At 39.3% G+C, this 23,425-nt stretch overlaps 1 protein-coding gene across 1 annotated transcript in view; it reads left to right on the forward strand.

Moving 5' to 3' along the window:
* Positions 1-23,425, forward strand: part of helz (helicase with zinc finger) — a 65,669-nt gene that overhangs the window by 36,856 nt on the left and 5,388 nt on the right. The window contains exons 19-28 of the mRNA XM_028595170.1: positions 3,153-3,271; positions 4,821-4,966; positions 6,972-7,119; positions 9,657-9,840; positions 11,823-12,051; positions 14,821-15,106; positions 20,682-20,727; positions 21,628-21,815; positions 22,986-23,184; positions 23,298-23,380. Of these exons, the coding sequence (XP_028450971.1) occupies positions 3,153-3,271; positions 4,821-4,966; positions 6,972-7,119; positions 9,657-9,840; positions 11,823-12,051; positions 14,821-15,106; positions 20,682-20,727; positions 21,628-21,815; positions 22,986-23,184; positions 23,298-23,380 (1,628 nt within the window). The remainder of the gene's footprint in view (positions 1-3,152; positions 3,272-4,820; positions 4,967-6,971; positions 7,120-9,656; positions 9,841-11,822; positions 12,052-14,820; positions 15,107-20,681; positions 20,728-21,627; positions 21,816-22,985; positions 23,185-23,297; positions 23,381-23,425) is intronic.

The raw sequence follows: 23,425 nt of genomic DNA on the forward strand, positions 1-23,425 counted from the left end.
TGAGTTATCTGTACAGACCTTTTTACACCCACGGATCACTTTTACAGTGTGAAAAGGTCAGAACGAGACTGTGAAAGGGAGAATGTGAGAGACTGGGTGTGTGAGGTGTAGGAGCTGCCATTTATTATTAAACCATCATCTGTCCCCCAAATCATTTCTGCAACACTGTGCCTCTGACCTCTTTCACTTCTGCTTATTATCCCTCCCTCCTTCTTTCTTTTACCACTCTCATTCCCAAATTCAAACACCATTATTAGCCCAATGACAGATGGCGGCTACAGAAATGTAATTTGGACCTCTGGTTTAGAGAAATGTACCCCAAGGTGGGCAGCCATGTCCCGGGTGAAACATTAAGCACCATGCTCCTTCTCTTTGTCTACATAGCGCTCATAAAGGCCATCTCTGCCTCCCTCCTTATCGCTCCTTCACTACCTAGTAAAGTAAAAGAGCAAGCAGGCAGGATGCAGTAGGGCTCCTGTTTACAATTTATAGATGGAGTCAACAAAAGAGTCTGGCCTCAATAATTTACTGTGTGATATAAGGGAAGCATGATTTCAAGTCCAGTTGGCTGCATTGTTGAGCAAGTAATATTCCATGTAGGGATGAAAAACAATAGGGCTGGATCCGAATATTAGACTATTTGGATATTTGTTCATTGAGTAGGTATTCGATTTACAATTTGGGCATTTTAAAATTTTTTTTTTTTTTTTTTTTTTTTCTCTTTCATCAATAATGCAAGTTGGCTATGGCTTCAACACCACCACCGCCAGCTTCAAAGCATAAAACACTTTACAGCTCTAAAGGGACATTTCTCACTCCACAAGCTCCGATAGATAAACCCAATTATACACATCATTTTGTTTTCATTTATTTAATAGCACATAAAAAACATTTAAGAGTAATATAAATAATAACATAATATACAAGGGAGGCCAAAAGCCTAAAATGCTAATCAAGGATCTCCCCAATTGTTGTTGAAAAAGTAAAAATAAAGTAATTAAAATAAACTTAACTAAAAATGATTTCAAATACAACTAATTAAGTTTCAAAACAATCAATTTCCCATAAAAATCACAGAAGAAGAAAAATGAATCTAAATGAATATAAAATAAACTGGGAATTCCTTAAATCAAACCTTTTGCAAATCTGTATGCAAAAACATAAAAGAGAAAAGTGAATACCTTTTTATGAGCTACATAGTGGGGGAACAGTGCTAGCATATCCTTCAATGATGTGCACACACAGTTTAGAGAGAACACTGGTTTGAGGCTTTATAGTTAGAGAAAATCCATACGTTTTGCAGGCATTTGTTCAAAGGCAAATACAATGAAGTGAATGCTGCCTCAAATCAAACTGCTCCACCTTTTTTCTTGCCAGCCCATGTTTCTGTTGTTTTTTTTACTTTTTGACAGTCCCTGGGTCTATTTTGTTGTTTTCAACAGTCACATTTGATATCTGCATATACTTTCCTGTGGAAATTGTGCTCAGGCTTCAGAGGCTGTTTGCTGGTTTTTATTCAGCCTCTCTCTTCACTGCTCCAGCACTCATTTGCAATGCCGTTTCATATATTCCCCCCCCCACACACACACACACACACACACACAGACACACACACAGACACACCACAGACACACACACACACTATACTGCCGAGCACCGCTTGATCTTTTTGAATCAGGGTTAGGCTACTGTTCAATCCCTTTTTAAAACGTCCATAAAACCCAGCCTTTGGTTTGCAGGGCTAGTTATACGAAGGAGAAGAAAAAGTGTCTGCCTGCAGGGTTTTAATGCCCCTAGTGAACAAAAATATTGTTAATTAATGTGCCAATGTAACAATGGTAAACATGTTGACATGACTAGTTATGGGTAAGAATCATCTGATGTAACTAGATTCATTGGCTTTAATTTAAATTTTTATTAATTTTGACACTTTTACTCAACATAGCAATGTTTTATATATGAATTTCCAAAGTATGTCTTTCCAAATCATAACCATAATATGCACTACATAAGTTTCATCTAAGCTGTATCTTGTCAAATGACTTCTGAGGTATGTTCTACTGCAGTATTTCAACACTGAATGGCACAGATCACAGGTGACACGTCTTTTGTCAAGTTCTCTGTCCTGTCGTTTGGAATCCACGTACCTGTAAACTAGTCGCTTTTCGGCAAAAATCGCCGTTTCGAGTGGGAAAATGTCATCCACGTGAATCGTGCAGATCCAAAGAGTTTTTATTTTGGGGGGGGGGGTCCGAGACCCGGTGCTAATATGGCACCGGTGCCGTAACTACCAGACCGAATTGATTTTGGTGCCTTATTTAGGTGCCACTGAAATGCCTGTGCCTTCTCTCTGATGCTCTGAAAACGGACGTTAGAGGCAACCTAAACATCGCCACATGTCACGCTAGTTAACACTACACTTGGCAGCAGGTAATGTTAGCCTACCGTTAGCTAGCAGCTGGACTAAGCACGGTTAAAATGCTGAGAGAGAAATGTGTCACCTCTTTCAGCCCTTGTGAGTTTGCAGGTATGAATCCAAAATGCCCCCTAACATTTCCCTTACAGAACTTAAAAGCAATATTATTGCTAAGAAGGCATAGTTTGGACAAATGGAAGGCTCTAGTCTCTAAAAGCTAGGACACTAATAGCGATGATAAAGTGATACAGGGAGGTACTTAATCTGGGTCAACGATAAATGGCTAATGGGTCCTATCTGCTAGAAAGAGAGCCTCCGATTTCAATCATCAATATCAAAATTGTAAAAAGAACTGTAGATTTAAAAAAAAAAAAAAAAAAAAAAAACCTGTATAAACCCTACCAATATTTTATACTTTATTCAGCCAAACATGTCCTGTAAAACTTGAGATGGGATATGGTTAGCTACATGTTCCAGCTATGAGTAATGATGCAGCTTATTTATTTATTTTTATAAATTTCCTGCACAGGATCCATTTTTGTGGCTTCTAGGACTGTTTCCTTATTTTTGGATGTGTGTTTGTAGTATTCTTTGGTAAACTTTGATGAAAAAGGGTTCCCATTTATGATTTCAAGAGGATACTCAACTGTGCATTTTTGTACACTATATACATGCATATATGTACTTAAAAATACTATTGAGTAAATTGATGTTGGTGTCCTATTTCTTTTGGCAGGGTTGTTCACTCATATCCTATTGGACGAAGCGGCCCAGGCCATGGAGTGTGAAACCATCATGCCTTTTGCTCTAGCTAGCAAAACCACCCGTGTTGTGCTGGCTGGAGACCATATGCAGGTAAGTACATAGTTTCTCTAGTGGAAAAAATGCAGCATTTCTGTGCTGCTTATTCACTACAAGATAATGTAATTGCATTTTATAAGGTCTATAGATGGCAGCAATTGTAGCGCTGTGGTTCTAGAGACCAGTTCAGCCATATAAACTTATAGTCAAAACTTTCTAAGCCAACATAAGGAATTAAAACCTTATTTAAACAGTGCCACAGGATTACCAGTAGGCAGCTGATGAAAACGAGGCAGGAGTCTACTGTGCAAAAGCTTCTTTAATTACCCAATCTCTCTCTCTCTGATATTCCTTGGAGCAAATAAAAATGGATTTAAAAGACAAGGTCCACCTGTGTATCCATCTGTCTCTTTCTCAATCACTTTGTCTCACACGTTTCTCCTTCCACACTTCTCTCCTATATAATAGCTTAGTAACTCCAAGGAAAGAAGGTGCTCCATGGAAGGATGTTGCCCTTTATCTTTCTCCGTCTCCTCACTTTCTCCTGTCTGCTCTCACTATAACTGTTTACCATCACTATTCAGCAATGGAAGAGAAGACAAGTCAATGAAGGCTAAGCCCTCTATTGATGGTTTGCTTTCTTATTGACTGTGTGGGGCCTCATTACAGCTAGCTGACCTTCTCTAACTGTCAGGCTTGAATTAAGAATTAAACTAAAGATACATTGCTGTATTGTACATGGCAGTGGTTTAAAGATAAAAGGAAATGAGTCTGCATGTTTTTGTGGGTGTGTGCAGTTTTGCAAATGTGTAACCTCGTTTGAATCAAAGCACATTGGGATCATGGTCACAAATCTTACTCACTACTGTCAGACCAAAGTAATAACACACATTAAAATTGTTAAGACTGTTTTAGGTATTGGGGGAGCTACTGCTTTATGTTTGATTTATTCACTTATTTGATTTATTGCCTACAAGAGATAAGGAATCAAATGCCACCTGTGGTTTGATTATATCAAACAATCAAATGCTATTCTGCCTTGGCTTGCAAGCAGTGCCACATTGGAGCAGATGTGTAACTAAGACTGGCCATTGCATGTATACTCCAAACCAAATAGAATTTGGCATGTTGAAAATTCCACTATAATCACTGCAACTCAAGGTCTGTTTGTTTGTTGGCATGCACACCAGATGGAAGTGCTTGCAAATCACAATGGGAGTAACAAGTCACTTATCTGAACTTCCTCAAAACAAGAATAGTTCTTATAGTTAAAATAAATTAAATTTAATAAAATTTGAAGTATCCGACCTAAATAATAGCTATTTTTGAAAAAATAGTTCCAGGGACTATGGAGCAACCAAACTTGGTGTAAAATGAAAAACCTGACCTTCATTTACTGTGTGCCTTATCCATGTGTGGTACATGGTTCTTTATTAACCTTGGAATTGATTCAGTATACCACATATATACTTGAATAGAAAGGAAAAGTATTGATGTGAGAATGGCAAACTACCTTGTTCATGCTTTGAAACTAACTTTGCTTTCTGTCTCTCCCTCCCGACCTCTTTCTCTCTCCCCCTATTTTGTGTCCCTCGATTTGCAGCTCAGTCCATTTGTGTACAGCGAGTTTGCGCGGGAGCGTAACCTGCATGTGTCACTGCTGGACCGACTGTATGAGCACTACCCCCCTGAATACCCTTGCCGCATCCTCCTGTGCGAGAACTACCGCTCTCATGAAGCTATCATCAAGTAGGTGTGAGCCCTCAACAACGTGATGTGTCAAAACGGTGGGAGGAGAGGCTGAAATACTCGAGAGAAGAGGGGGTGGGAGGAGTGGGTCAGGAGGAAAAGGGGAAACGCAGGTGAAGAATTGACAGACCTGGGATGTCTAGTTAGGAAAGTGGAGTCATTAAGGAAATGTTTGGGCTGACAATAGCTCTTTGACAACAACACAACACCAGGCGCTGGACAAGTTTATGCAGGTGTATTGCTACAGGTACTGGTGAGAAGATTAAAGGTCCAATATGTAATATTTGTAGTGTAATAAATCCAAAAATGACACCAATGCCTCATCAGATATTTACGAAACATGTTAAACTGAAATACTATCTTTTCTGACAACAATGCTAATGTCAGTATTTTTTCTTTTTGAAAATTACATTCCGTGACGGAATTTATGTTTGTTTTGATCTGTGTGTTGTTATCAACGGCCCAGTTTGACAGGCAGGCCGGGTTGCCAGGTATACCTGTAAAAACGTAAACCCAGCGCGCTACAGCTGTAACGGTAGTAAAGCCATGAAAGCAGCAAACAAACGAACAGGATCAACGGAGATTGATTCTACATGACATAAAAAAAAGAAAACCGCATGTTTCTAACAGTTGCGTGACCAGAGACGTAACAACCCCTGGTAAATATTGGAGATGTATTTGAAAGATGGAGACAGCTTAGATCCCAAAAGGACGCAGAGTTGGCTTTTCTCCTGAACAGCTAAGCATTAGCTTCAGGCTAATTTATCACAGCCATTGTCATTTCAACATTTGTGTACCGGTACTCGCATTGAATTATATAGCTAGAGTACCCGAGTTGGTTACTCGCAAAAACAATTGAGACATAGCCAGTAAAGTGATCCCGACTGGTCTTGGCTAACGCCGCCATGCTAACTGCTAGCTAACGTTACCGGGAGGACCAGGCAAGCAGCCCATGGCTGTTTACAACGTGTAGTTCAGCGGCTGCAGCCGACAACGGTGAGTTATTTTAAGCCACGAGAGGGGGGCTGTAAATCGGAAAGAGAGGACTGAGTTTGCATTGTGTTTAGCGATTGTTGCCGTAATTCTAAGCCAATGAAGTGTGTTCCGTCTGCAAGTTAGTGGTATTTTTAGCGTTTCGTATTGTAATTCTAAGCCGAGGAAGTGTGCCTGACTGGCGTGTGGAGAGGACAGTGAGGTTGTTGTGTTTTTAGCGGTTCATACTGTAATTTTAAGCCGAAAAAGTGTGTCTGTCAGTTGGTTACAGAGCTCTGCGTGAGCACGGGCTTTTATGACTGTCAATATAGCCAGCATCTACCGTTAGCTACTCCGCTGTGCTGTGGAGTAATGTCTGGCTATTTGAGACAAGCGTCTAGCAACATTGTTGTGAATGCTGCAGTCTCAGCCTGGCAACCCCCGTGAACTTCGAGTCTGGGCAGGAGGGGGCGGGGGAGACGACTCTCCAGTATTTTGAATTGGTAGTGCAGTAACTATTTTAACCGCTAGCTGCCAGTATTACATAGAATATTACATATTGCACCTTTTCAAATATGAACTTGGAACTCCACTTTGAATTCTTAGCAGACACAAAGGTTTTTACAGCGGCAAAAATTCTCTCTCCACACACACACACACACACACACACACACACACACAGCTGCACATGAAGTTTTCACGTTTTAGATTTTGAAAAGATCAATTTAGATTTTAAGTTATGCTTGCTGATAACATACACACTGTATCTTTAATCATTCTCACATTAAAAATTATTTTGTTTTTCAATCCCAAAATCTCATATACCCCAGGTTGTATTACAGGGAAATGTATATAAAATGATATACAGGACAAAGAATTGCCCAACCAACTTTAACCAGTGTTTTCTTTGGCTTAAATTATCAGTGACTTCTGATTTTTTTGCACAAACACTCCATTCTCATATTCCACTCTTTTTTTGCTTTCCTTTTTTGCATCCCTTTCTCTCACCCATTCTTCTCCTCCCTTCTTACAGCTACACGTCAGAATTGTTTTATGATGGGAAGTTGATGGCAAGTGGGAAGCAGCCTTCCCATAAGGACTTCTACCCTCTGACCTTCTTCACAGCCAGAGGAGAAGATGTCCAGGAGAAGAATAGCACTGCCTACTACAACAACGCAGAGGTATCAAAGTTATAATTGGTTTTGCTGTTCTGCTGTGTCATGCCTGGTGGCGTTTGCATATAGATTATGGACCAGTTTTTGGCTGAATGTTATGGTGGCAATTATGATATCTATCAAATAAGAATGTGTTAATTTGTGTTCATACCTGCAAACTTGTCGCATTTTTGAATGGGAAAATGTCATCCATGTGAATCGTGTAGATCCGGAGAGTTTTTTATCTATCTATCTATCTATCTATCTATCTATCGTATTAGCACGGACCCACGCCAGTATTAGCGATCTAAAACAATGTTTGGACAATCTGAAAATATTTATCCAATTTGCACCCCTACTGCAGCAACTGTGGTTGTAATGAAAACACAGGAAATACACTGCTCAAAAAAATAAAGGGAACACTAAAATAACACATCTTAGATCTGAATGAATGAAAGAATCTTATTAAATATTTTTTTCTTTACATAGTTGAATGTGCGGACAACAAAATCACACAAAAATGATCAATGGAAATCAAATTTATCAACCCATGGAGGTCTGGATTTGGAGTCACACTCAAAATTAAAGTGGAAAACCACACTACAGGTTGATTCAACTATGGTCTCACAAGGGGTCTGAGGATCTCATCTCGGTACCTAATGGCAGTCAGGCTACCTCTGGCGAGCACATGGAGGGCTGTGCGGCGCCCCAAAGAAATGCCACCCCACACCATTACTGACCCACCGCCAAACCGGTCATGCTGGAGGATGTTGCAGGCAGCGGAACGTTCTCCTCGGCGTCTTCAGACTGTCACGTCTGTCACGTGTGCTCAGTGTGAACCTGCTTTCATCTGTGAAGAGCACAGGGCGCCAGTGGCGATTTTGCCAATCTTGGTGTTCTCTGGCAAATGCCAAACGTCCTGCACAGTGTTGGGCTGTAAGCACAACCCCCACCTGTGGACGTTGGGCCCTCATACCACCCTCATGGAGTCTGTTTCTGACCGTTTGAGCAGACACACGCACATTTGTGGCCTGCTGGAGGTCATTTTGCAGGGCTCTGGCAGTGCTCCTCCTGCTCCTCCTTGCACAAAGGCGGAGGTAGCGGTCCTGCTGCTGGGTTGTTGCACTACGATGACAGACACAGCAAACCTTCTTGCCACAGCTCGCATTGATGTGCCATCCTGGATGAGCTGCACTACCTGAGCCACTCCGTCTTATGCTACCACTAGACTGAAAGCACCGCCAGCATTCAAAAGTGACCAAAACATCAGCCAGGAAGCATAGGAACTGAGAAGTGGTCTGTGGTCACCACCTGCAGAACCACTCCTTTATTGGGGGTGTCTTGCTAATTGCCTATAATTTCCACCTGTTGTCTATTCCACTTGCACAACAGCATGTGAAATTTATTGTCAATCAGTGTTGCTTCCTAAGTGGACAGTTTGATTTCACAGAAGTGTGATTGACTTGTGGTTACATGGTGTTTAAGTGTTCCCTTTATTTCTTTGATCAGTGTAGTCCAATCTAAACATTTGGGAAAGAATTAAATATTTGGGCTTCAGCCAATCAGTTTGATTAATATGTGTGAAATAGATTATTTTCTTAAGCATTTTAACTTTCAAATGATGCATGGTTGTTGGTTTTGTAGACCCCAGTTTGAAATACATAATTCAAGGCTTTGATTATAATTTAATTAAATTAGATTTAGATTGTTCAATTGAGTTTGGTTGACTGATGTCCAAAGCAGAATGATTATCCAAAACTGATGAGCGCTGTTTATTTCGCCTCATCACACCCACTGTCTTTTAGTCTTAATTGAAGATGAAACCCATGAACTTAATTAGGAGGTGACACCCATGATATTCTTATTGGTTCCTCTGTAGACTCAATTGTTTGTGGTTATTTGCTGTGTCTGACCCCTGACCCTAGCTGACATGTTCAGGCCAATTAAACCGCGTATGCTTTTTTGATTTTGCTCCCAAACTGTCAGCAATGCCAAATTAATTCTGTCTTTTTGATACAGCACCCATGTCAAACCATTAACACTATCATAATCTATATCCTCAAAATACCAACTCTTGGTTTAATAACTAATTTCTAAGCATATGTATGTACTTTGCTAACACATAATGCATTGAATTGGACAGAAAATCATAAACACCAGTGAAGCTTATTCAAATTTTAAGTAGTAGAGTAAGTAGTAGTACGGTTTTATAATCCAACATTTTATTTTTCATTTAGCAATGCATGATGATAAAATGCTGGTCTGGAATACCTTGCTTTTCTGGAAAACTTTAAACCTTTTTTTCTCAGAAGTTCACAACACATCCATTTGCATCAAGCCATAGCTTCCTATTTTACGTGTTGATTTAGATTCCTCAGTGTCATGCAGCTCATGAATCCTCCTTTGATCTCCAAATATTTTGTCCCTTAATTTTGCCTGTTTGCATGGGTAGAAAATACCCCTTAGTCTCTCACAAGTTATTTTTGTGTGCAGGGTGTGACGAGAGCATGACATTAAGCCTGGTTGTCGCCTCTTTCTCTAATGTTGCTTCTCCATCTCCTCAGGTATTTGAGATCGTGGAGCGGGTGGAGGAGTTGCGCAAGAAGTGGCCAGTGTCCTGGGGCAAGCTAGACGATTGCAGCATTGGAGTGGTGTCGCCATACGCTGACCAGGTGTTCCGCATTCGTGCGGAGCTCCGAAAGAAGAGAATGCATGAGGTCAGCGTGGAAAGAGTGCTCAATGTCCAAGGTGAGGAATAAGTATTAACCAACTGGCTCATGCTTTGTTTTAATAATAAATAGCCCACACGGAATCTGCACCTGCAGAATTCCGACGACACCTCCGCAGATTTTCCACAGATTTGAAACAATTTTTACATTTTCTTTGTTATCCTAAATAAATATTGTTTTATCACATTACAAGCAAAAAAACAAACCTCCCTCTAAACTTTGCAGATTTTCATTTTGGATCAGTGCTAAAAAAAAAAAGAAGAAATTAGCACATTCGGTTTGGGTCTGATAATAAGGATTAACATATACATGTTTGTAGTTACTGACTCAAACACTGAAACTAGTGCTACATTAATGTACCAGTTTGAATATTTTGAAATTTAAATTGCCTTGTTGGTGGCATGCATGCAAAATTGACAAAATGTAGTAGGCCATAGTACATTTGGGTTTTATTTTAAAGCTACAGTTGGTAACTTTCATAAAAAACAAAAACTTACTTTTTGTCACATTTGCTCAAACTGTCACTATATCCTGACCGTATTACATCAGATCATCTGTAAAAAACAAACAAACAAAATAAACTCTGCTTCCTTCCAAATGGCAGAAGGAAATCAATCAGAACCGAGGAGTCTGTAGTCAATCGCTGCTCGTGAACTGCGGTCAAACTGTAAAAATGTGTCACTGTCAGGATATAGTGACGTTTCAGCAAATATGACAAAAAGTTACTTTTTTTAAAATGTACCTACTAAATCTTTAATTTGATGGTGTATTATTATTATTATTATTATTAAAAGACTGGGAAATTGAAAACTGGAAGAAAGCAGCTGTGATCAGGCAATTAAAAATACAATAGTTACAAACAAATCCAAAAATCTTAATCCCCAAGTGCCTCATTATTATTTCTCCATGACGCTTGTCTCACATATTGCTGTGTGTAAGACAATATGAGTCAATCTTCAGTCATAATTATGCTTAAAATGAGAGCTACATTAACTTAAAGACAAATCTCTGATATTTCCCACTGCAGTTATCAGTGTTCATATTCCAGGCAACATTTCTGCCCCCCCACAGTATCAGAAATAGGGCTGCATTGTCAGTGCATGTCAGAGAATGTTTGTATTTTAGGTGCATTATTTACATGCTGAAGTAGTTGCACTGCATTAAGATAATGTAATTAATAGTGTGTTTATTGTTATTTGGTACAGAATGCTTAGCCTATATGTCAAGATCAAAGTTGGCGTGGGGGAGGGGGGGTGTTTGGACCTGCCCCCACTGCTAAAAAAAAAATCCTAAAGGAAACACTGCCTTCATATCATCCAGTCCCAATATAAGGAGGGTATGAGTTGGGTTTCTTCCCCCAATCTCTCGTCTGCTTCAGTCTCATGCAGTTCCTACTTGTATTGCATCCAGCTGCCTTCCACAGCTCATTAACTTCCTCATTAATCACACATGAAGCATGTGGGGACACACACACACACACACACACACACACACACACACACACACACACACACACACATACACATGAAAACTGTGCTCTGGTTAGTGCTTAAAATTTTAATTTAACTCACATGTAAATGATATATGTTTGTCTTCTATCAACAACCTCCAAAGTAATTAGAAGATCAAATTTTTTAATAATAAATAGTTTCCCTATTTAGAGAAATGGTTATTTGGCTCCTTTATTTGTAGCAATACTTGATAGAGTACAACACAATTAGCTCAAGAAGACAGCTTGCAAATAGTTTCAGTTTCCACTGATATCAAATGTCATGAAAGCTAATGGAGAACGTCTAAAAACTGAGCAAAGAGGAGGTGCAAAAGTCTAATTTTCTCTCAGACCAATTATACTATTTGTAATTCATTTGTAATAGATTGTATGTATTTTATGCTAATGATGCCCCAAAAAACCTGCCTACCCCAGCTTTAAGGTCATCAAAGAGTTGTCATTCATTCAGAGTACTTAGAGACTTCATAAAAAAAAAAAAAACATGTTTGCAGGTAAACAGTTCCGGGTGCTGTTTCTCAGCACGGTGCGGACGCGGCATACCTGCAAACACAAGCAGACGGCCATCAAACGTAAAGAGCAGCTAGTTGAGGACTCAACAGAGGACCTTGACTATGGATTCCTCTCCAACTACAAGCTTCTCAACACGGCCATCACCAGAGCCCAGTCCCTGGTTGCAGTTGTGGGAGACCCCATAGCACTGTGCTCTGTTGGGCGCTGCAGGTAAATAATGGCACTTTTGACTAAAGCCTTCAATGCTGTAACATAACAGATCTTTATGGAAAGTGATAATTACAGGTAGAGATGCACTGATTGACCGGCTGGTGACCGGAATTGGCTGATTTTCACGTGATCGGCCATGACCAGCGGTGTTACTCTGACATATGCCGATTTTATGCTGGTCAAATTCACTCGGGCCCCGCATGATTAACATCGCGCAACATCAGCACCACACGTGCATATGCAGGGTTTCCGCTATATGCATGTAGCAGCGGCGCCCTGCCGCTCAATCAGCTGTTTATGAAATGTCATAAAGCCATAAAGCTCTACTAAACTCTGACGAATGGTCAGCCGCTCTCTCTCCCCCCTCTGAGGCTGAAAAACTGGAACATGAAAACTGCACTCATGTGGGTCCCGTGAAATATGACAGCTACAGTTTATTGAAAAATAGCGTTGGGCACCCTGACTTTGATGAATTTACTGTTCATCAGACCCCAGATGAGACAAGAAGCTAACGTTAGCAAATGCTGTGGTCCCTCTGCCGCTCTAGGAGATGCTGTGTAAAAAAAAAAAGAAAAGAAAAAAGTGACGCTGTATTCCTCAGACACGCTATATTAACGTTACTGTTTAAAACGCTTTCCAGGTTAGTGGGGATGCATGTGTGTGTTTTGAGAAATATCTTTATACTGCATTAAGGCTATATTTATTTTATTTTTATTTATTTATATATTATTTTAGGGCAATTACCTGTTTTCCCTGTTTTCATACATACAGAAGTTTAGTTTGCTAAATGTATCAAATTTTTTTAGTTCGATATTGGATGTGAAAAGAAGGAAATTGTTCTTCCATAACATTGCACTTTAAATGTGTGTTAATTTCCCACACCAGGAGTAATTTATAGTTCTATTTTATAGCGATCAATTATCTGTTCAAATTTTTTTCGATGTTCTATGCAAAATTTTCTATTAAAGAAAAGATAGAAAATAAATATTTGTGTGTGCTGTAAAGTGGTTAGAAAAAATGAAATCTGAATCGGCTAAAATCGGTATCGGCTGGTCAAACTCAATGAAAAATCGGAAATTGGAATCGGCTTAGAAAGTTGGAATCGGTGCATCTCTAGTTACAGGGAACGACTGTTCTTGTGATGTGGTAAATCTACGGGATCAATGACCTTTGTTATTTGGTCTTATATTGTTTTTTGTCAGCGAATATTTGTATTTGTCTGGCAGTTAAGTTCAAATAACAATCTTCACGCAGCATTGCTTACTGCACCTTTAAAAACATGTGGGTGAATCACGTGACATGGACATCATCAGTAATTGACGTTTTGACCCGTTTGTTCAGATTGGACACCTCTTTATTTTTCTGCATTTATTGAGCTTTGGGGTTGTCATCATAGTTTCATATACAGTAGCTCATAGCTATGAGGGGCCATTTGCTGCCACGCCCTATTTAAATCTCTTTAACGTATTCACTCTTAGATCCCCTTGCCCACCTTACATCTCCATAGCAACGGTCCATGTTTGCCTCCGCTGGTTATCATAACATGTCAGGTCTTTTCCTGTTGTGGTTGTTTGCAAATGTCATTCTGCAGAAACGGAACAAGTGAATTGATGTGTCCAAAATGGATGCATTTTTTGACCATGCACGTTGAGCCTCGTCCCAGGAATGACAGATCTTGGTTAGTGAAGCAGCTGCAGGAAGTGTTACGATACAGTCAGTAGGGAGTAGCTCAGGTGAATTAGGATGTAACTTAAGGTAAAAGGCTAAATCAATTTGTTGGGGATTTTTGTGTTGTGGATCAGTTTTACAAAGTGAACTGGTTATGTGATGAGCTGCAGTTACTACTTTATCATAAAGCTGAAACAGCAAATACCCTGGATGATGTACTGTTAAAATGTGAAAAAAAACTGTACCCCCGCATGTTAATGATTTACGTTTTCCAACTAAAAATAACTTAGCATGCTATTATTTATCATGCCAATAAGTGCAAGCCAAATGTTTGTAAGTGTTGATGTATCCACCTGTCCTGCTGTACTCAGGAATCTCATGTACAGATGTGTGTGTAGACTGAGTCATTCAACAGAATAATTGCAACACTAGTGAACCCTGCAATGCGTGCGGTTAGGTTCACTTCGAGATTGTGGAACCATTGGCATTTTAGTCTATATATCTGAACACTCTTTTTGTGTATTGTGGAACTCTGACTATTGTAGCCATTTCTTATTGTATGTGTTTAATCTTGTATTTGTCTGTCTTTTGCTATGTTTTGTATTGTGCTATGGACTGTTTTTTTGTGTCCTGAATAAAGAATAAAGTAAGTAAATAAATGAGGATTAGCAGGCTACAATAGTTAGGACACTAATATTGTGTGGGGTTTTCACCTACTCTTGTATGACTACTCCTGTATGAGGACCAAAACAGCTTAACAGCTCATTTAAAGACAGTATACTAATAGATTATTTTTTACTTTTTCTTTCTTGCATTCCCGCTACTCCCATTTTGCCTCCTAGCTTTTAATTTTAATTTTCTTTCCCTTTGGTGTGCTTCATCATTTTACTGATTTTCCTTTTTCTCATTTTCCCTCTCCTCTTAACACCTGCTTTACACATGCTTTTTCTACATTTGTTTTTTATATTCAGCCCCCTTCTTCAGAAAAAAATCAACACAGTGATCCATGAAACACTCACTCCAAACAAGGAGAGATAAAGGAGAATGGAATTAAAACTTATCTCCATCTGTTATTGTTTCTGTTTTTTTTTCCTTTTCCAGAAAATTCTGGGAACACTTTATCTCCATCTGCCACGAAAACACGAGCCTACATGGCATCACCTTTGAGCAGATCAAATCTCAGCTGGAGGCCCTGGAGCTCAAAAAGACCTACGTCCTCAACCCATTGGCCCCAGAGTTCATCCCTCGTGCCCTCAGGCCACTGCTAGGGCAGCACTCTTCGCAGGTCCTACATCCCCACCACCATCCACATCCTCAGCACACACAGCCAGCCTCCAACAAGCAGGGTCCACAGCAACCACAGCAGCAGCAGCAGTCACCCCCTAAGGTGAGGTGTTTTGAATGAGGGCAGGCACAGTGGAAGGAATAACCGTTTCCATCCATCTTTTCTTTTATGGGCAATTTCAAAGCAGGCATTACAAATTCTGACACCAAACTGTAGAAATAATTTTAAAAAATCAAACAAGATTTCTCTTTTGTAAATACTGAAAATAACAATTTCTTTTTTGTAGGGGTTTCTCTGTTAATGTAATGTGTTGGGTAGCCACTTGGTTTGTGAAAATAGTAAACAAATTATCCGGAATAAATTGATTGCTTCTCGCTTTTAGAGAGTAACAATGATAAAAGCTTTGCACGTGCGGGCACAAAACACATATCTATTAAAATGACTACAGAAAATTACTTCATGGTCGTTCATTTTGGCCCTAGAAAAACAACAGAGATAACATATTAGCATCACAGGTTTGGCGGAAGGATGTGTTTTATTGTGTAGCTCTGGTGGAAATGTCTTTGTGTGTCTTTCTGTCCTCCCTGCCTGCCCTGAGGTAAAGGTTAACGAAATCACCACAGCTGCCAACCTGCTGCCATCACCCACTGGGCCTAATGAGACGCAGCTCCGCAGCATCAGCCGCCTTTAGAGACACACAGTTCCTCTCTCTCTCTCTCTCCACAGTCATACCATGAAGCTCAGAACCACACAGCACACACAGACGTGATATCAGTATGCACTATGTAAAATTTACTTTAGGGCTGTGTATTGGCAAGAATCTGGCAATACGATACGTATCACGATACATGGGTCACGATTCAATATTTTGCAATATATTTCGATACTGTGCGTAAGGCGATATATTGGGATTTTTAGCATAATTTTAGAAAAACTAATCTTTAAAAAAAGACATGCTGTGCATAAAAGTCAAAGAATTTTACTTTACGTAAACAATTCAGTACACAGAAAATCAAACTACCAGTTTGGGATTGTGGTTCACAGGGTCTTAGTGAGCAAATTTTGATATGCTAAAGTAGGCCAAAGTTCAGCCATAGTAACATTGTTAGCTTCTAGCAAAAAGTCAGGCACTGCTAGGCACTGTTGGTCAAGGACACTAGTGGTGTGTCTCAGCATAGCCATCTAGCGGCAGGGGGTTTAAACACAACATAAACGTGAACCACTGGCTTACATGAATATTTTTGCACGTAAAATACACCACTATGTGGTATACAGCCAAAATAATCCATACAAATGTCGTTTAATAATAGATTATTAATTTAGCTTTAAAAGGTGTTTTACCATAGTGTTGATGGGTTGAATGTGTTTGCCTTAGTGCACAGTTAACATTTGCTGCTGACAGATATCACACGAATACATCACCTTTTCAGTATTATACAATTCCTAATAATCAGGTTCAGTTGACCAAGTTATTGTAGTTTTTCACAGAATAGCTGTAAGCACAACAGATCAATAAATCCTAACCTAAACCCTCAACATTGTACATGGACAGAAAAGACTATACTATGTGTAGTAAAAAACAATCTGAAAATGAGAAAGCATGCAGCGTGTTCATTGTTGGGCATCCATCTGGCCAGAAATATATGCTTCAGTTGACTTTATATTATGAAGTGCTATTTTCAGACAGATGGTGTTTTGGCGCAAGACTGTGACACTTGTTAAATATGTCTCACATTAAAAAGCATATTGTTGTTTCAGCTTTAGCACAATTAGTGTCATTTTAATTGAGGAAAGATTATTTACAAGTACAATTGCCACTTTTTAAAAACAATTATTTATTGCTTTCTTTTTTAATGTATTATTTGTAAATCAGTAGTGATACTTAAGGGGGGGTATCGGGAACAAATTGAAATGTTTGGTATTAAGTAAAACTTGTGTGACTTCTTCTTAGCACATATTCTTGAGTATCCGTCTCTCCATTACGGTCTTTCTTGCATCTCTATTTTTCTCTGCAACCTCTTGCCATTGATTACCCAGCACAGGACACATCACCAGTTCACCGACAGATTGAGTGTGCCATTGAGGACCAAACTATTATTGCTGCACTTTGACGCTCAAAGGAGTTTTACACAGACAAACTGAAGCCATTTTCTTTTCTTCTTCTTTGACTTTTAACTTGGCTGGAAAAAATGGTTAGGGCTAGGGCTGCACGATATGAGGAAAATATCTAATTGCGATTATTTTGACTGATATTGCGATTGCGATATGATTCACGATATTGGAGGGAATGATCGTTTTTGTATCATTATTCTCATTTTCATTGAAAATTATTAACATGGAAAGAAATTAAAATGATTATAGTGTGAATTTAGAATACGATTTGTAGGCCAGGACATCTCTGCAGCACCGAAATACTTAATTCAGAATGGTTTAACACATATTTTGTCATTAACAAATATTGCGCACACCTGCGATTTGGATATTGCACTAGTCCATATTGCGATTTCGATACAATTGCGATTAATTGTGCAGCCCTAGTTAGGGCTAATAATGTAACATTACAAGCAACCTAGACCATGTATGACAGCCAGTTTAAAGTCATCTAGTATTTTTAAGATCCAGTAAGAAGTGCTTTTCATCCTCGGCAGACTCCTGCTGTTTGAGAAAATTGATCAAATGAGACATTAAACTTGGTTCTTGCCACTATTTTCAGTCTGGCGTTGCTCAGTTAATGTTATGCCCTAAAATATCAGCCATGCAAAGCTACCACTGCGACATTATCTCAGACCTCAGTCAGTTTTAAGAAGGGGATCCTACTCGACTTAACACTACATGCTTCGCAGTTGTATCTTTGGTGCATTTATTACAATATCATTGCATTCTGCAGAGACTGACTTTTAAATTAGTTGCACCAGTTTGATATTTGGTTGCCATGTCATGCCTACCTCACTATATATATATATATATATATATATATATATATATATATATATATATATATATATATATATATATATATATATATATATATATATTAGGGCTGTCAAAATTAACGCGTACATTTTTGCGTACATTTTTTAATATTTAAAAAAAATCAACGCAGCTGTGTTTGTTTACTTCATGTGGCGGCTGAGAAACGTAATACGTCTACATAACAGCAGGCGGCACTACTCTGTATTGTTGCCCAAGTAATGAAAACCGGCAGCTGATTGGACGAACGCGTCACATGGGTTTGTTTTCTCCGGAAATCCGAAGCCAGACACTGAAACATGTTTCTGAAAACATTTTAAGCGAGAAATAGGCCGTGCAGTTGCTGAATTTGTCTTCATTTCAGCTCAACAAAGGTCAGTTTAGAAGATTTTCGTCAGATTTTGAGAGACTAGTCACCTCATTCCGCTCGCCATTTCCGGGTGAGTCCCGACTGCCCTGCCGCCGACTGAACTCTCGGCTCGTTGGAGATGAACTGCTCCTTGTCTGTAAAGTAGACGAGAGCAGGCGACAGCAGCCGGGGACGGTGACAAAAATCTGCTCTCAAGTCAGACAGTTTCTAGCCGTTTCAGCAGGACTAAGCCAAATTGTTGCTGCTGTTGTTCTGAAAGATATTAAACATTCGGAACTTAGCAGAACCTTTCCTTGTTTGTTTTTTTCTTCATATTTGCAAAGTTAAGTGATTTAGCATTTAAATATCCATTATTATAAGCTTTAGTCTCAATTTAAAAAAGCGATTAATCGCGATTAGTTAATTTTTTTTAATCGATTGACAGCCATATATATATATATATATATATATATATATATATATATATATATATATATATATATATATATATATATATATATAACCATAAGGACCAATCAACATTGAGTATGCTGTGCATGAGCATGGCAGAAAAACACAACATGGTTTCAACATAATCGGCTGTTTAATACTGGAATTACTGCAATTGCAGCTGTATCTTTAACTGTCTTATGTGCAGGCTTAGTTTTTCTTAAAAAATGGTCTTCACTTTCAAACTTTTTCTGTCTGGGTTTGTATCAGGAACACATTACAGCATTGCTACAACAAGTCAGTCCTGTTAACTTTATTTAACTTTTTTTTTTTTTTTTTTAACAAATTGTTTTCCATCGTTGGTTCAGAACTATTTGCTGAAATACAAAAAAATATAGTCCTAGTGCAAAAGACTGCAATAGTAGTAGTAGCAGCCTAAATACTGGGAAACCTAGTTTAGTTTATGGACTTCATTATACTCAACAAATTTCTTCCTAGTAATATGACAAGTGTCCCTTACCTGAAAGGTAAATAATATCCGCTTTTTATAATATCAGCATAGCAACAGAGTGGATCTCATGGAATGGAGGAGGTCATTCATTTCTGCCTCCTCCAAGGAAGCATATTCACTGTCAAGGACTACATGTTAACACCACAATCAACCAAGAGACTGGGCTACAAAACCATCCATTGAAAGAGCTCAAAGTAGATTGCTGTGTATGCTTGCGTGTAATGATTAATAACACATGAGATAGGGTCCACCTAGACTCCGGTATGGGGAGATCTCATGCGAGCCCACTGCTGTGTATGTCTGCGTTTGTGTGTGCACGTGCACCCCCACATGAGTAATTGTGCATGTGTGTCAATATTGATCAGGATTCAGTTCAAACTCTCTGTATCTACATTGTAGATGCTGTATTGTGAAGCCCCTGGAGAAAGAGATTAGCGATGGGGTTTGGTTGTGGTCATTTAGTAGTAGAAAGAATAGATCTTTCTTAACAGACATGTTGACTTGTAGCATGAAAAACTAAAATGCAGTCACAAAATGGATCCAGAATTAACTGAGCAGTCGCTGTCCGAATCTGTGTCTGGCTTTCATGTGTTTTTGATATTTTGGAGTTCTCTAGGACAGAGGCATACTGTAGGCTGTGGCTGTTTATAGCATACATTGATCGATAGCTTTGGTGTCTTCATGGGATTTATTGATACAATTAGGGCTGGGTGATATGGCCAAAATCTTCTGTCCTGATATAGGTCATTTCATATCTCGATAACAATGTATATCACGATATAGCATGTTTTCTATCTAAATAAAAAGTCTATATGAAATATCCACATGGTAAAGCCTATTTGTTTATACTCCTGAGTGAATTGAATACTTGACAAATGGTCTGACAAAAAAGTTCAATTTTTTCATTTTAATGAGAATAGTTGTAAGTTAGTAAGAGGCTCTGACTGCCCCATAACGCTGCTTTGTCACTTTTTGACCTGCCTGTGGGACGACTCACGCATCGTGCGCAACTGCATGTAGTCCCGCCATGCCGGCTTTCCCTTTCTATACAAATGCCGGTTTAGCTCTGTTACAGCTCTATGACCACCTCCGCTGCCTGCTTAAAGGTGCAACAACTCTGTCCCCCCTTTCCGTCACACAGATGGCAAGGCGGCTTTAAAGCAACAGACCCGTCTTCAATGGGCTGTGTGAAAGGGGCTGTTGTGACAGATGTGGGACAGTCAGGACCATACTGCAACTAGTGTTTGCCCAGTTCCTATATTGCTTTACCGTTGCCAGAATCATGTATTTACCCCACACTCATCCACACTGACTTTTCTTTTCTTTCCATTTGGCCTCTATGAACACTTCTTTACAGTCTTGCTCAATGACTTTTTAATGATTCTTTTGTCTTACAGGGGAAACATGCAAACCACGTAGAGCACCTTCCACCTGAAGGATATGGTAAGTGTATTCTACTGCCTATGTTTACCCCTGTTGATTATCTAAATAATAAAGGGTACCATTTTATGAAAGATTTCTTTCCTGTATTGTTATCTCATGCTCCTAAGTTATGTCTTGACAAACATTGAAAGTGGATTTGTTTTTATTTTTATGTCTGAATTACAGACTGGCTTTCAATTTTTTGTCAGTAGCTCATCCCGCATTTTGGGGCATATGTAGATGTATATTATTAAGGTATAATCCACTATTGATAAATGCTGCATTAATGAGTCGGTTTCCTTGTAGCGTTAACAGTTGAAATTTACATAAGATATAACAATGACTATTTTATACATACAAGCACATATAGAACAAAAAAATCCACCCAAAAAGCATTTCTGTAATTATCAACATATGTTTTGTATATTATGGTCAGGTCTTAACAGTGCAATAGTGAAAGCGTTTCCATTTGCAAGCTTTTCTTTTTACTCTGTCTCCCTACATACAAACAAGCACACAACACGACAGCTTGATATGAGCCAGTCTAATGCAGTAGCCCAGATGGATGCATGAAGGCCTGAGGCTATAAAAGCCATCAGGGCAAATGTAGCCTTGAACAACACAGCAAGAAGTTGTTAATACGATGTTACCATCTACATTAGCCTAAACTGAGAAAAGAAATTAATTGGAATATGTGCAAATCCCTTCTTCCTGTCCTTCACACCAAGATAAATACAGGTTGGCCATTAGCTATTCATTGTTTCTTTCTAAAAGAATCCTACAGGTTATTGTCTAACATTTTTCAAGTTATGAATAGTTAGATATGCCTTGGCTTGCGTGTTACTATCAATGTGTCATCACATTAGGGTTAAGAACCATTTGCAATTACTTGTAATACCATGCCATCTTCTCTCATTGCAGTCCAACCCAACCCAGCCGTGCTAATGGGAAACCCTATTCGGGCATTTACACCACCCTTGGGTAGCACACCTTCTGGCATGGGCAAGTCGCCCAGTCCTGTTCAGAGGATAGATCCTCATACAGGCGCCAGTATCCTCTACGTCCCAGCTGTGTATGGTGGAAACATGGTCATGTCCATGCCCCTGCCTGTAAGTTTCCTGATTCTGGTAACAAACGACTATGTGTAAGAATGTATACTTATCCAATGTGCAAAACATGTCAAGGTCATATATTTCAGCTACTACAAAGGAAGAAGAAAACTATGGAAGTGTAAGATTGCTAACCTGACTCCGCCAGATGGATTGCTTCGCATTTGCTCGGCATATCCATCTGGGAACTTTCCGTTGGAGAACTTTTGGGAAGGGGCGAAAATACTGGTTAGCTGATTGGATGAACCATCTGTCTATCACCTATGTTGGTGATAGACGGGCCAAATCAACCAATCAGATCCACGAAGTGTATGAAAATACAACCACAAGCCCGCCCCTGCTGCTGCAGGCAAAGCATAGCTCGTTAGCTCAGCAAGCAGGCAACATGTCGGTAAAGGAGATTTGCCGTTTGTGTAACGAGAATTTAGGAATAAAAGACACCATTTAAGGTTCCCGGTCCATATTCCAAAAAAAAGATCCAAGAGAAAAAAAGCATTAGCGAGTGGCTAACAGAATTAGGGCTACCGCTGTCTGAAAATACTGGTTAGCTGATTGGATAAACCATCTGTCTATCACCACCTAACCCGCCTCAAAACCAATTTGGTTTTGATTGGTCCGCTCCAAATTTTCTCTATCTCAAGATGCCAGACTGATCTGCGAGTGGAAAACTGGAGCTCGCGAGATTAGGACGGTCTCACAAGGCTATAAGATTGCACCTCTAAGTGTCAATGTGTCAGTGGAATATGTGCATATTTTGTGAAAAAAATCACATTTATTTTACAATGTGAGAATATCAGTTTTTTTCTTATGTAGATGAGTCCACTGTTATGAAGCTCACTTCTGTGTTAAATGTATGTTACTTGTGTGGTATTACATATTGTATGGGACAATGAAGCTCCACATGGTTCCTAGTACAGTTAAATGGAATAAAAGTATGCACAAGCATTACTGTTCAAACATTAATGTCATACTCGACATACAGGTGGTTTTTGTACGTGATCATGATTGAAACGAAAGGACTAAAACTTAGGTATTGGCTTTATACGTTAGTTTGTAATTCCCATTATTGGCGGTTGTGCTGTCCATAATCCACATTGCATGTTTTCCTCCCTATCCTCTTTCATGGTGTCTTAAACAATAATCTGTCAATCTGTGTTTTTATTTCCTTAGTTGCCTTGGCCAGGTTACCAGAATCGTTTTGCTGTGGACCCTCGTATCATGAGCCACCCAGCAGCCATGGCCTACAACTTCAATCTGTTGCAGGCCCAGAATCGAGGCTCCCCCATTCCTTACAGTGGAGTGGGCCCCCCTCTTGGAATGGGCCAGCCCAGCCCTGACAAGGAGCTACAGGCAGACCCCATCAGAAATGGTGTGCATTGATTTAATTTACCACATCAAGCAACCACCCACAATCATAAGTGACTGTATAAAATAGCCAAGCATATGGTAATAAGTTTGTTTTGGGTTTTGACTTCTTCTTAGGTAAATTAGAGGGATGCCGAAAGGCAGAACAGAGCCGTCTTCAGACACCAGAGAGGAAAACTGCAGACATGAAGGAAAAACAGGCAAGATGTTGTCATTAATGTTTTTTTTTTTTTTTTTTAACCATA

This window comes from Perca flavescens, chromosome 2, assembly GCF_004354835.1.
Source record: "Perca flavescens isolate YP-PL-M2 chromosome 2, PFLA_1.0, whole genome shotgun sequence".
NCBI classification, from domain to species: Eukaryota; Metazoa; Chordata; class Actinopteri; order Perciformes; family Percidae; genus Perca; species Perca flavescens.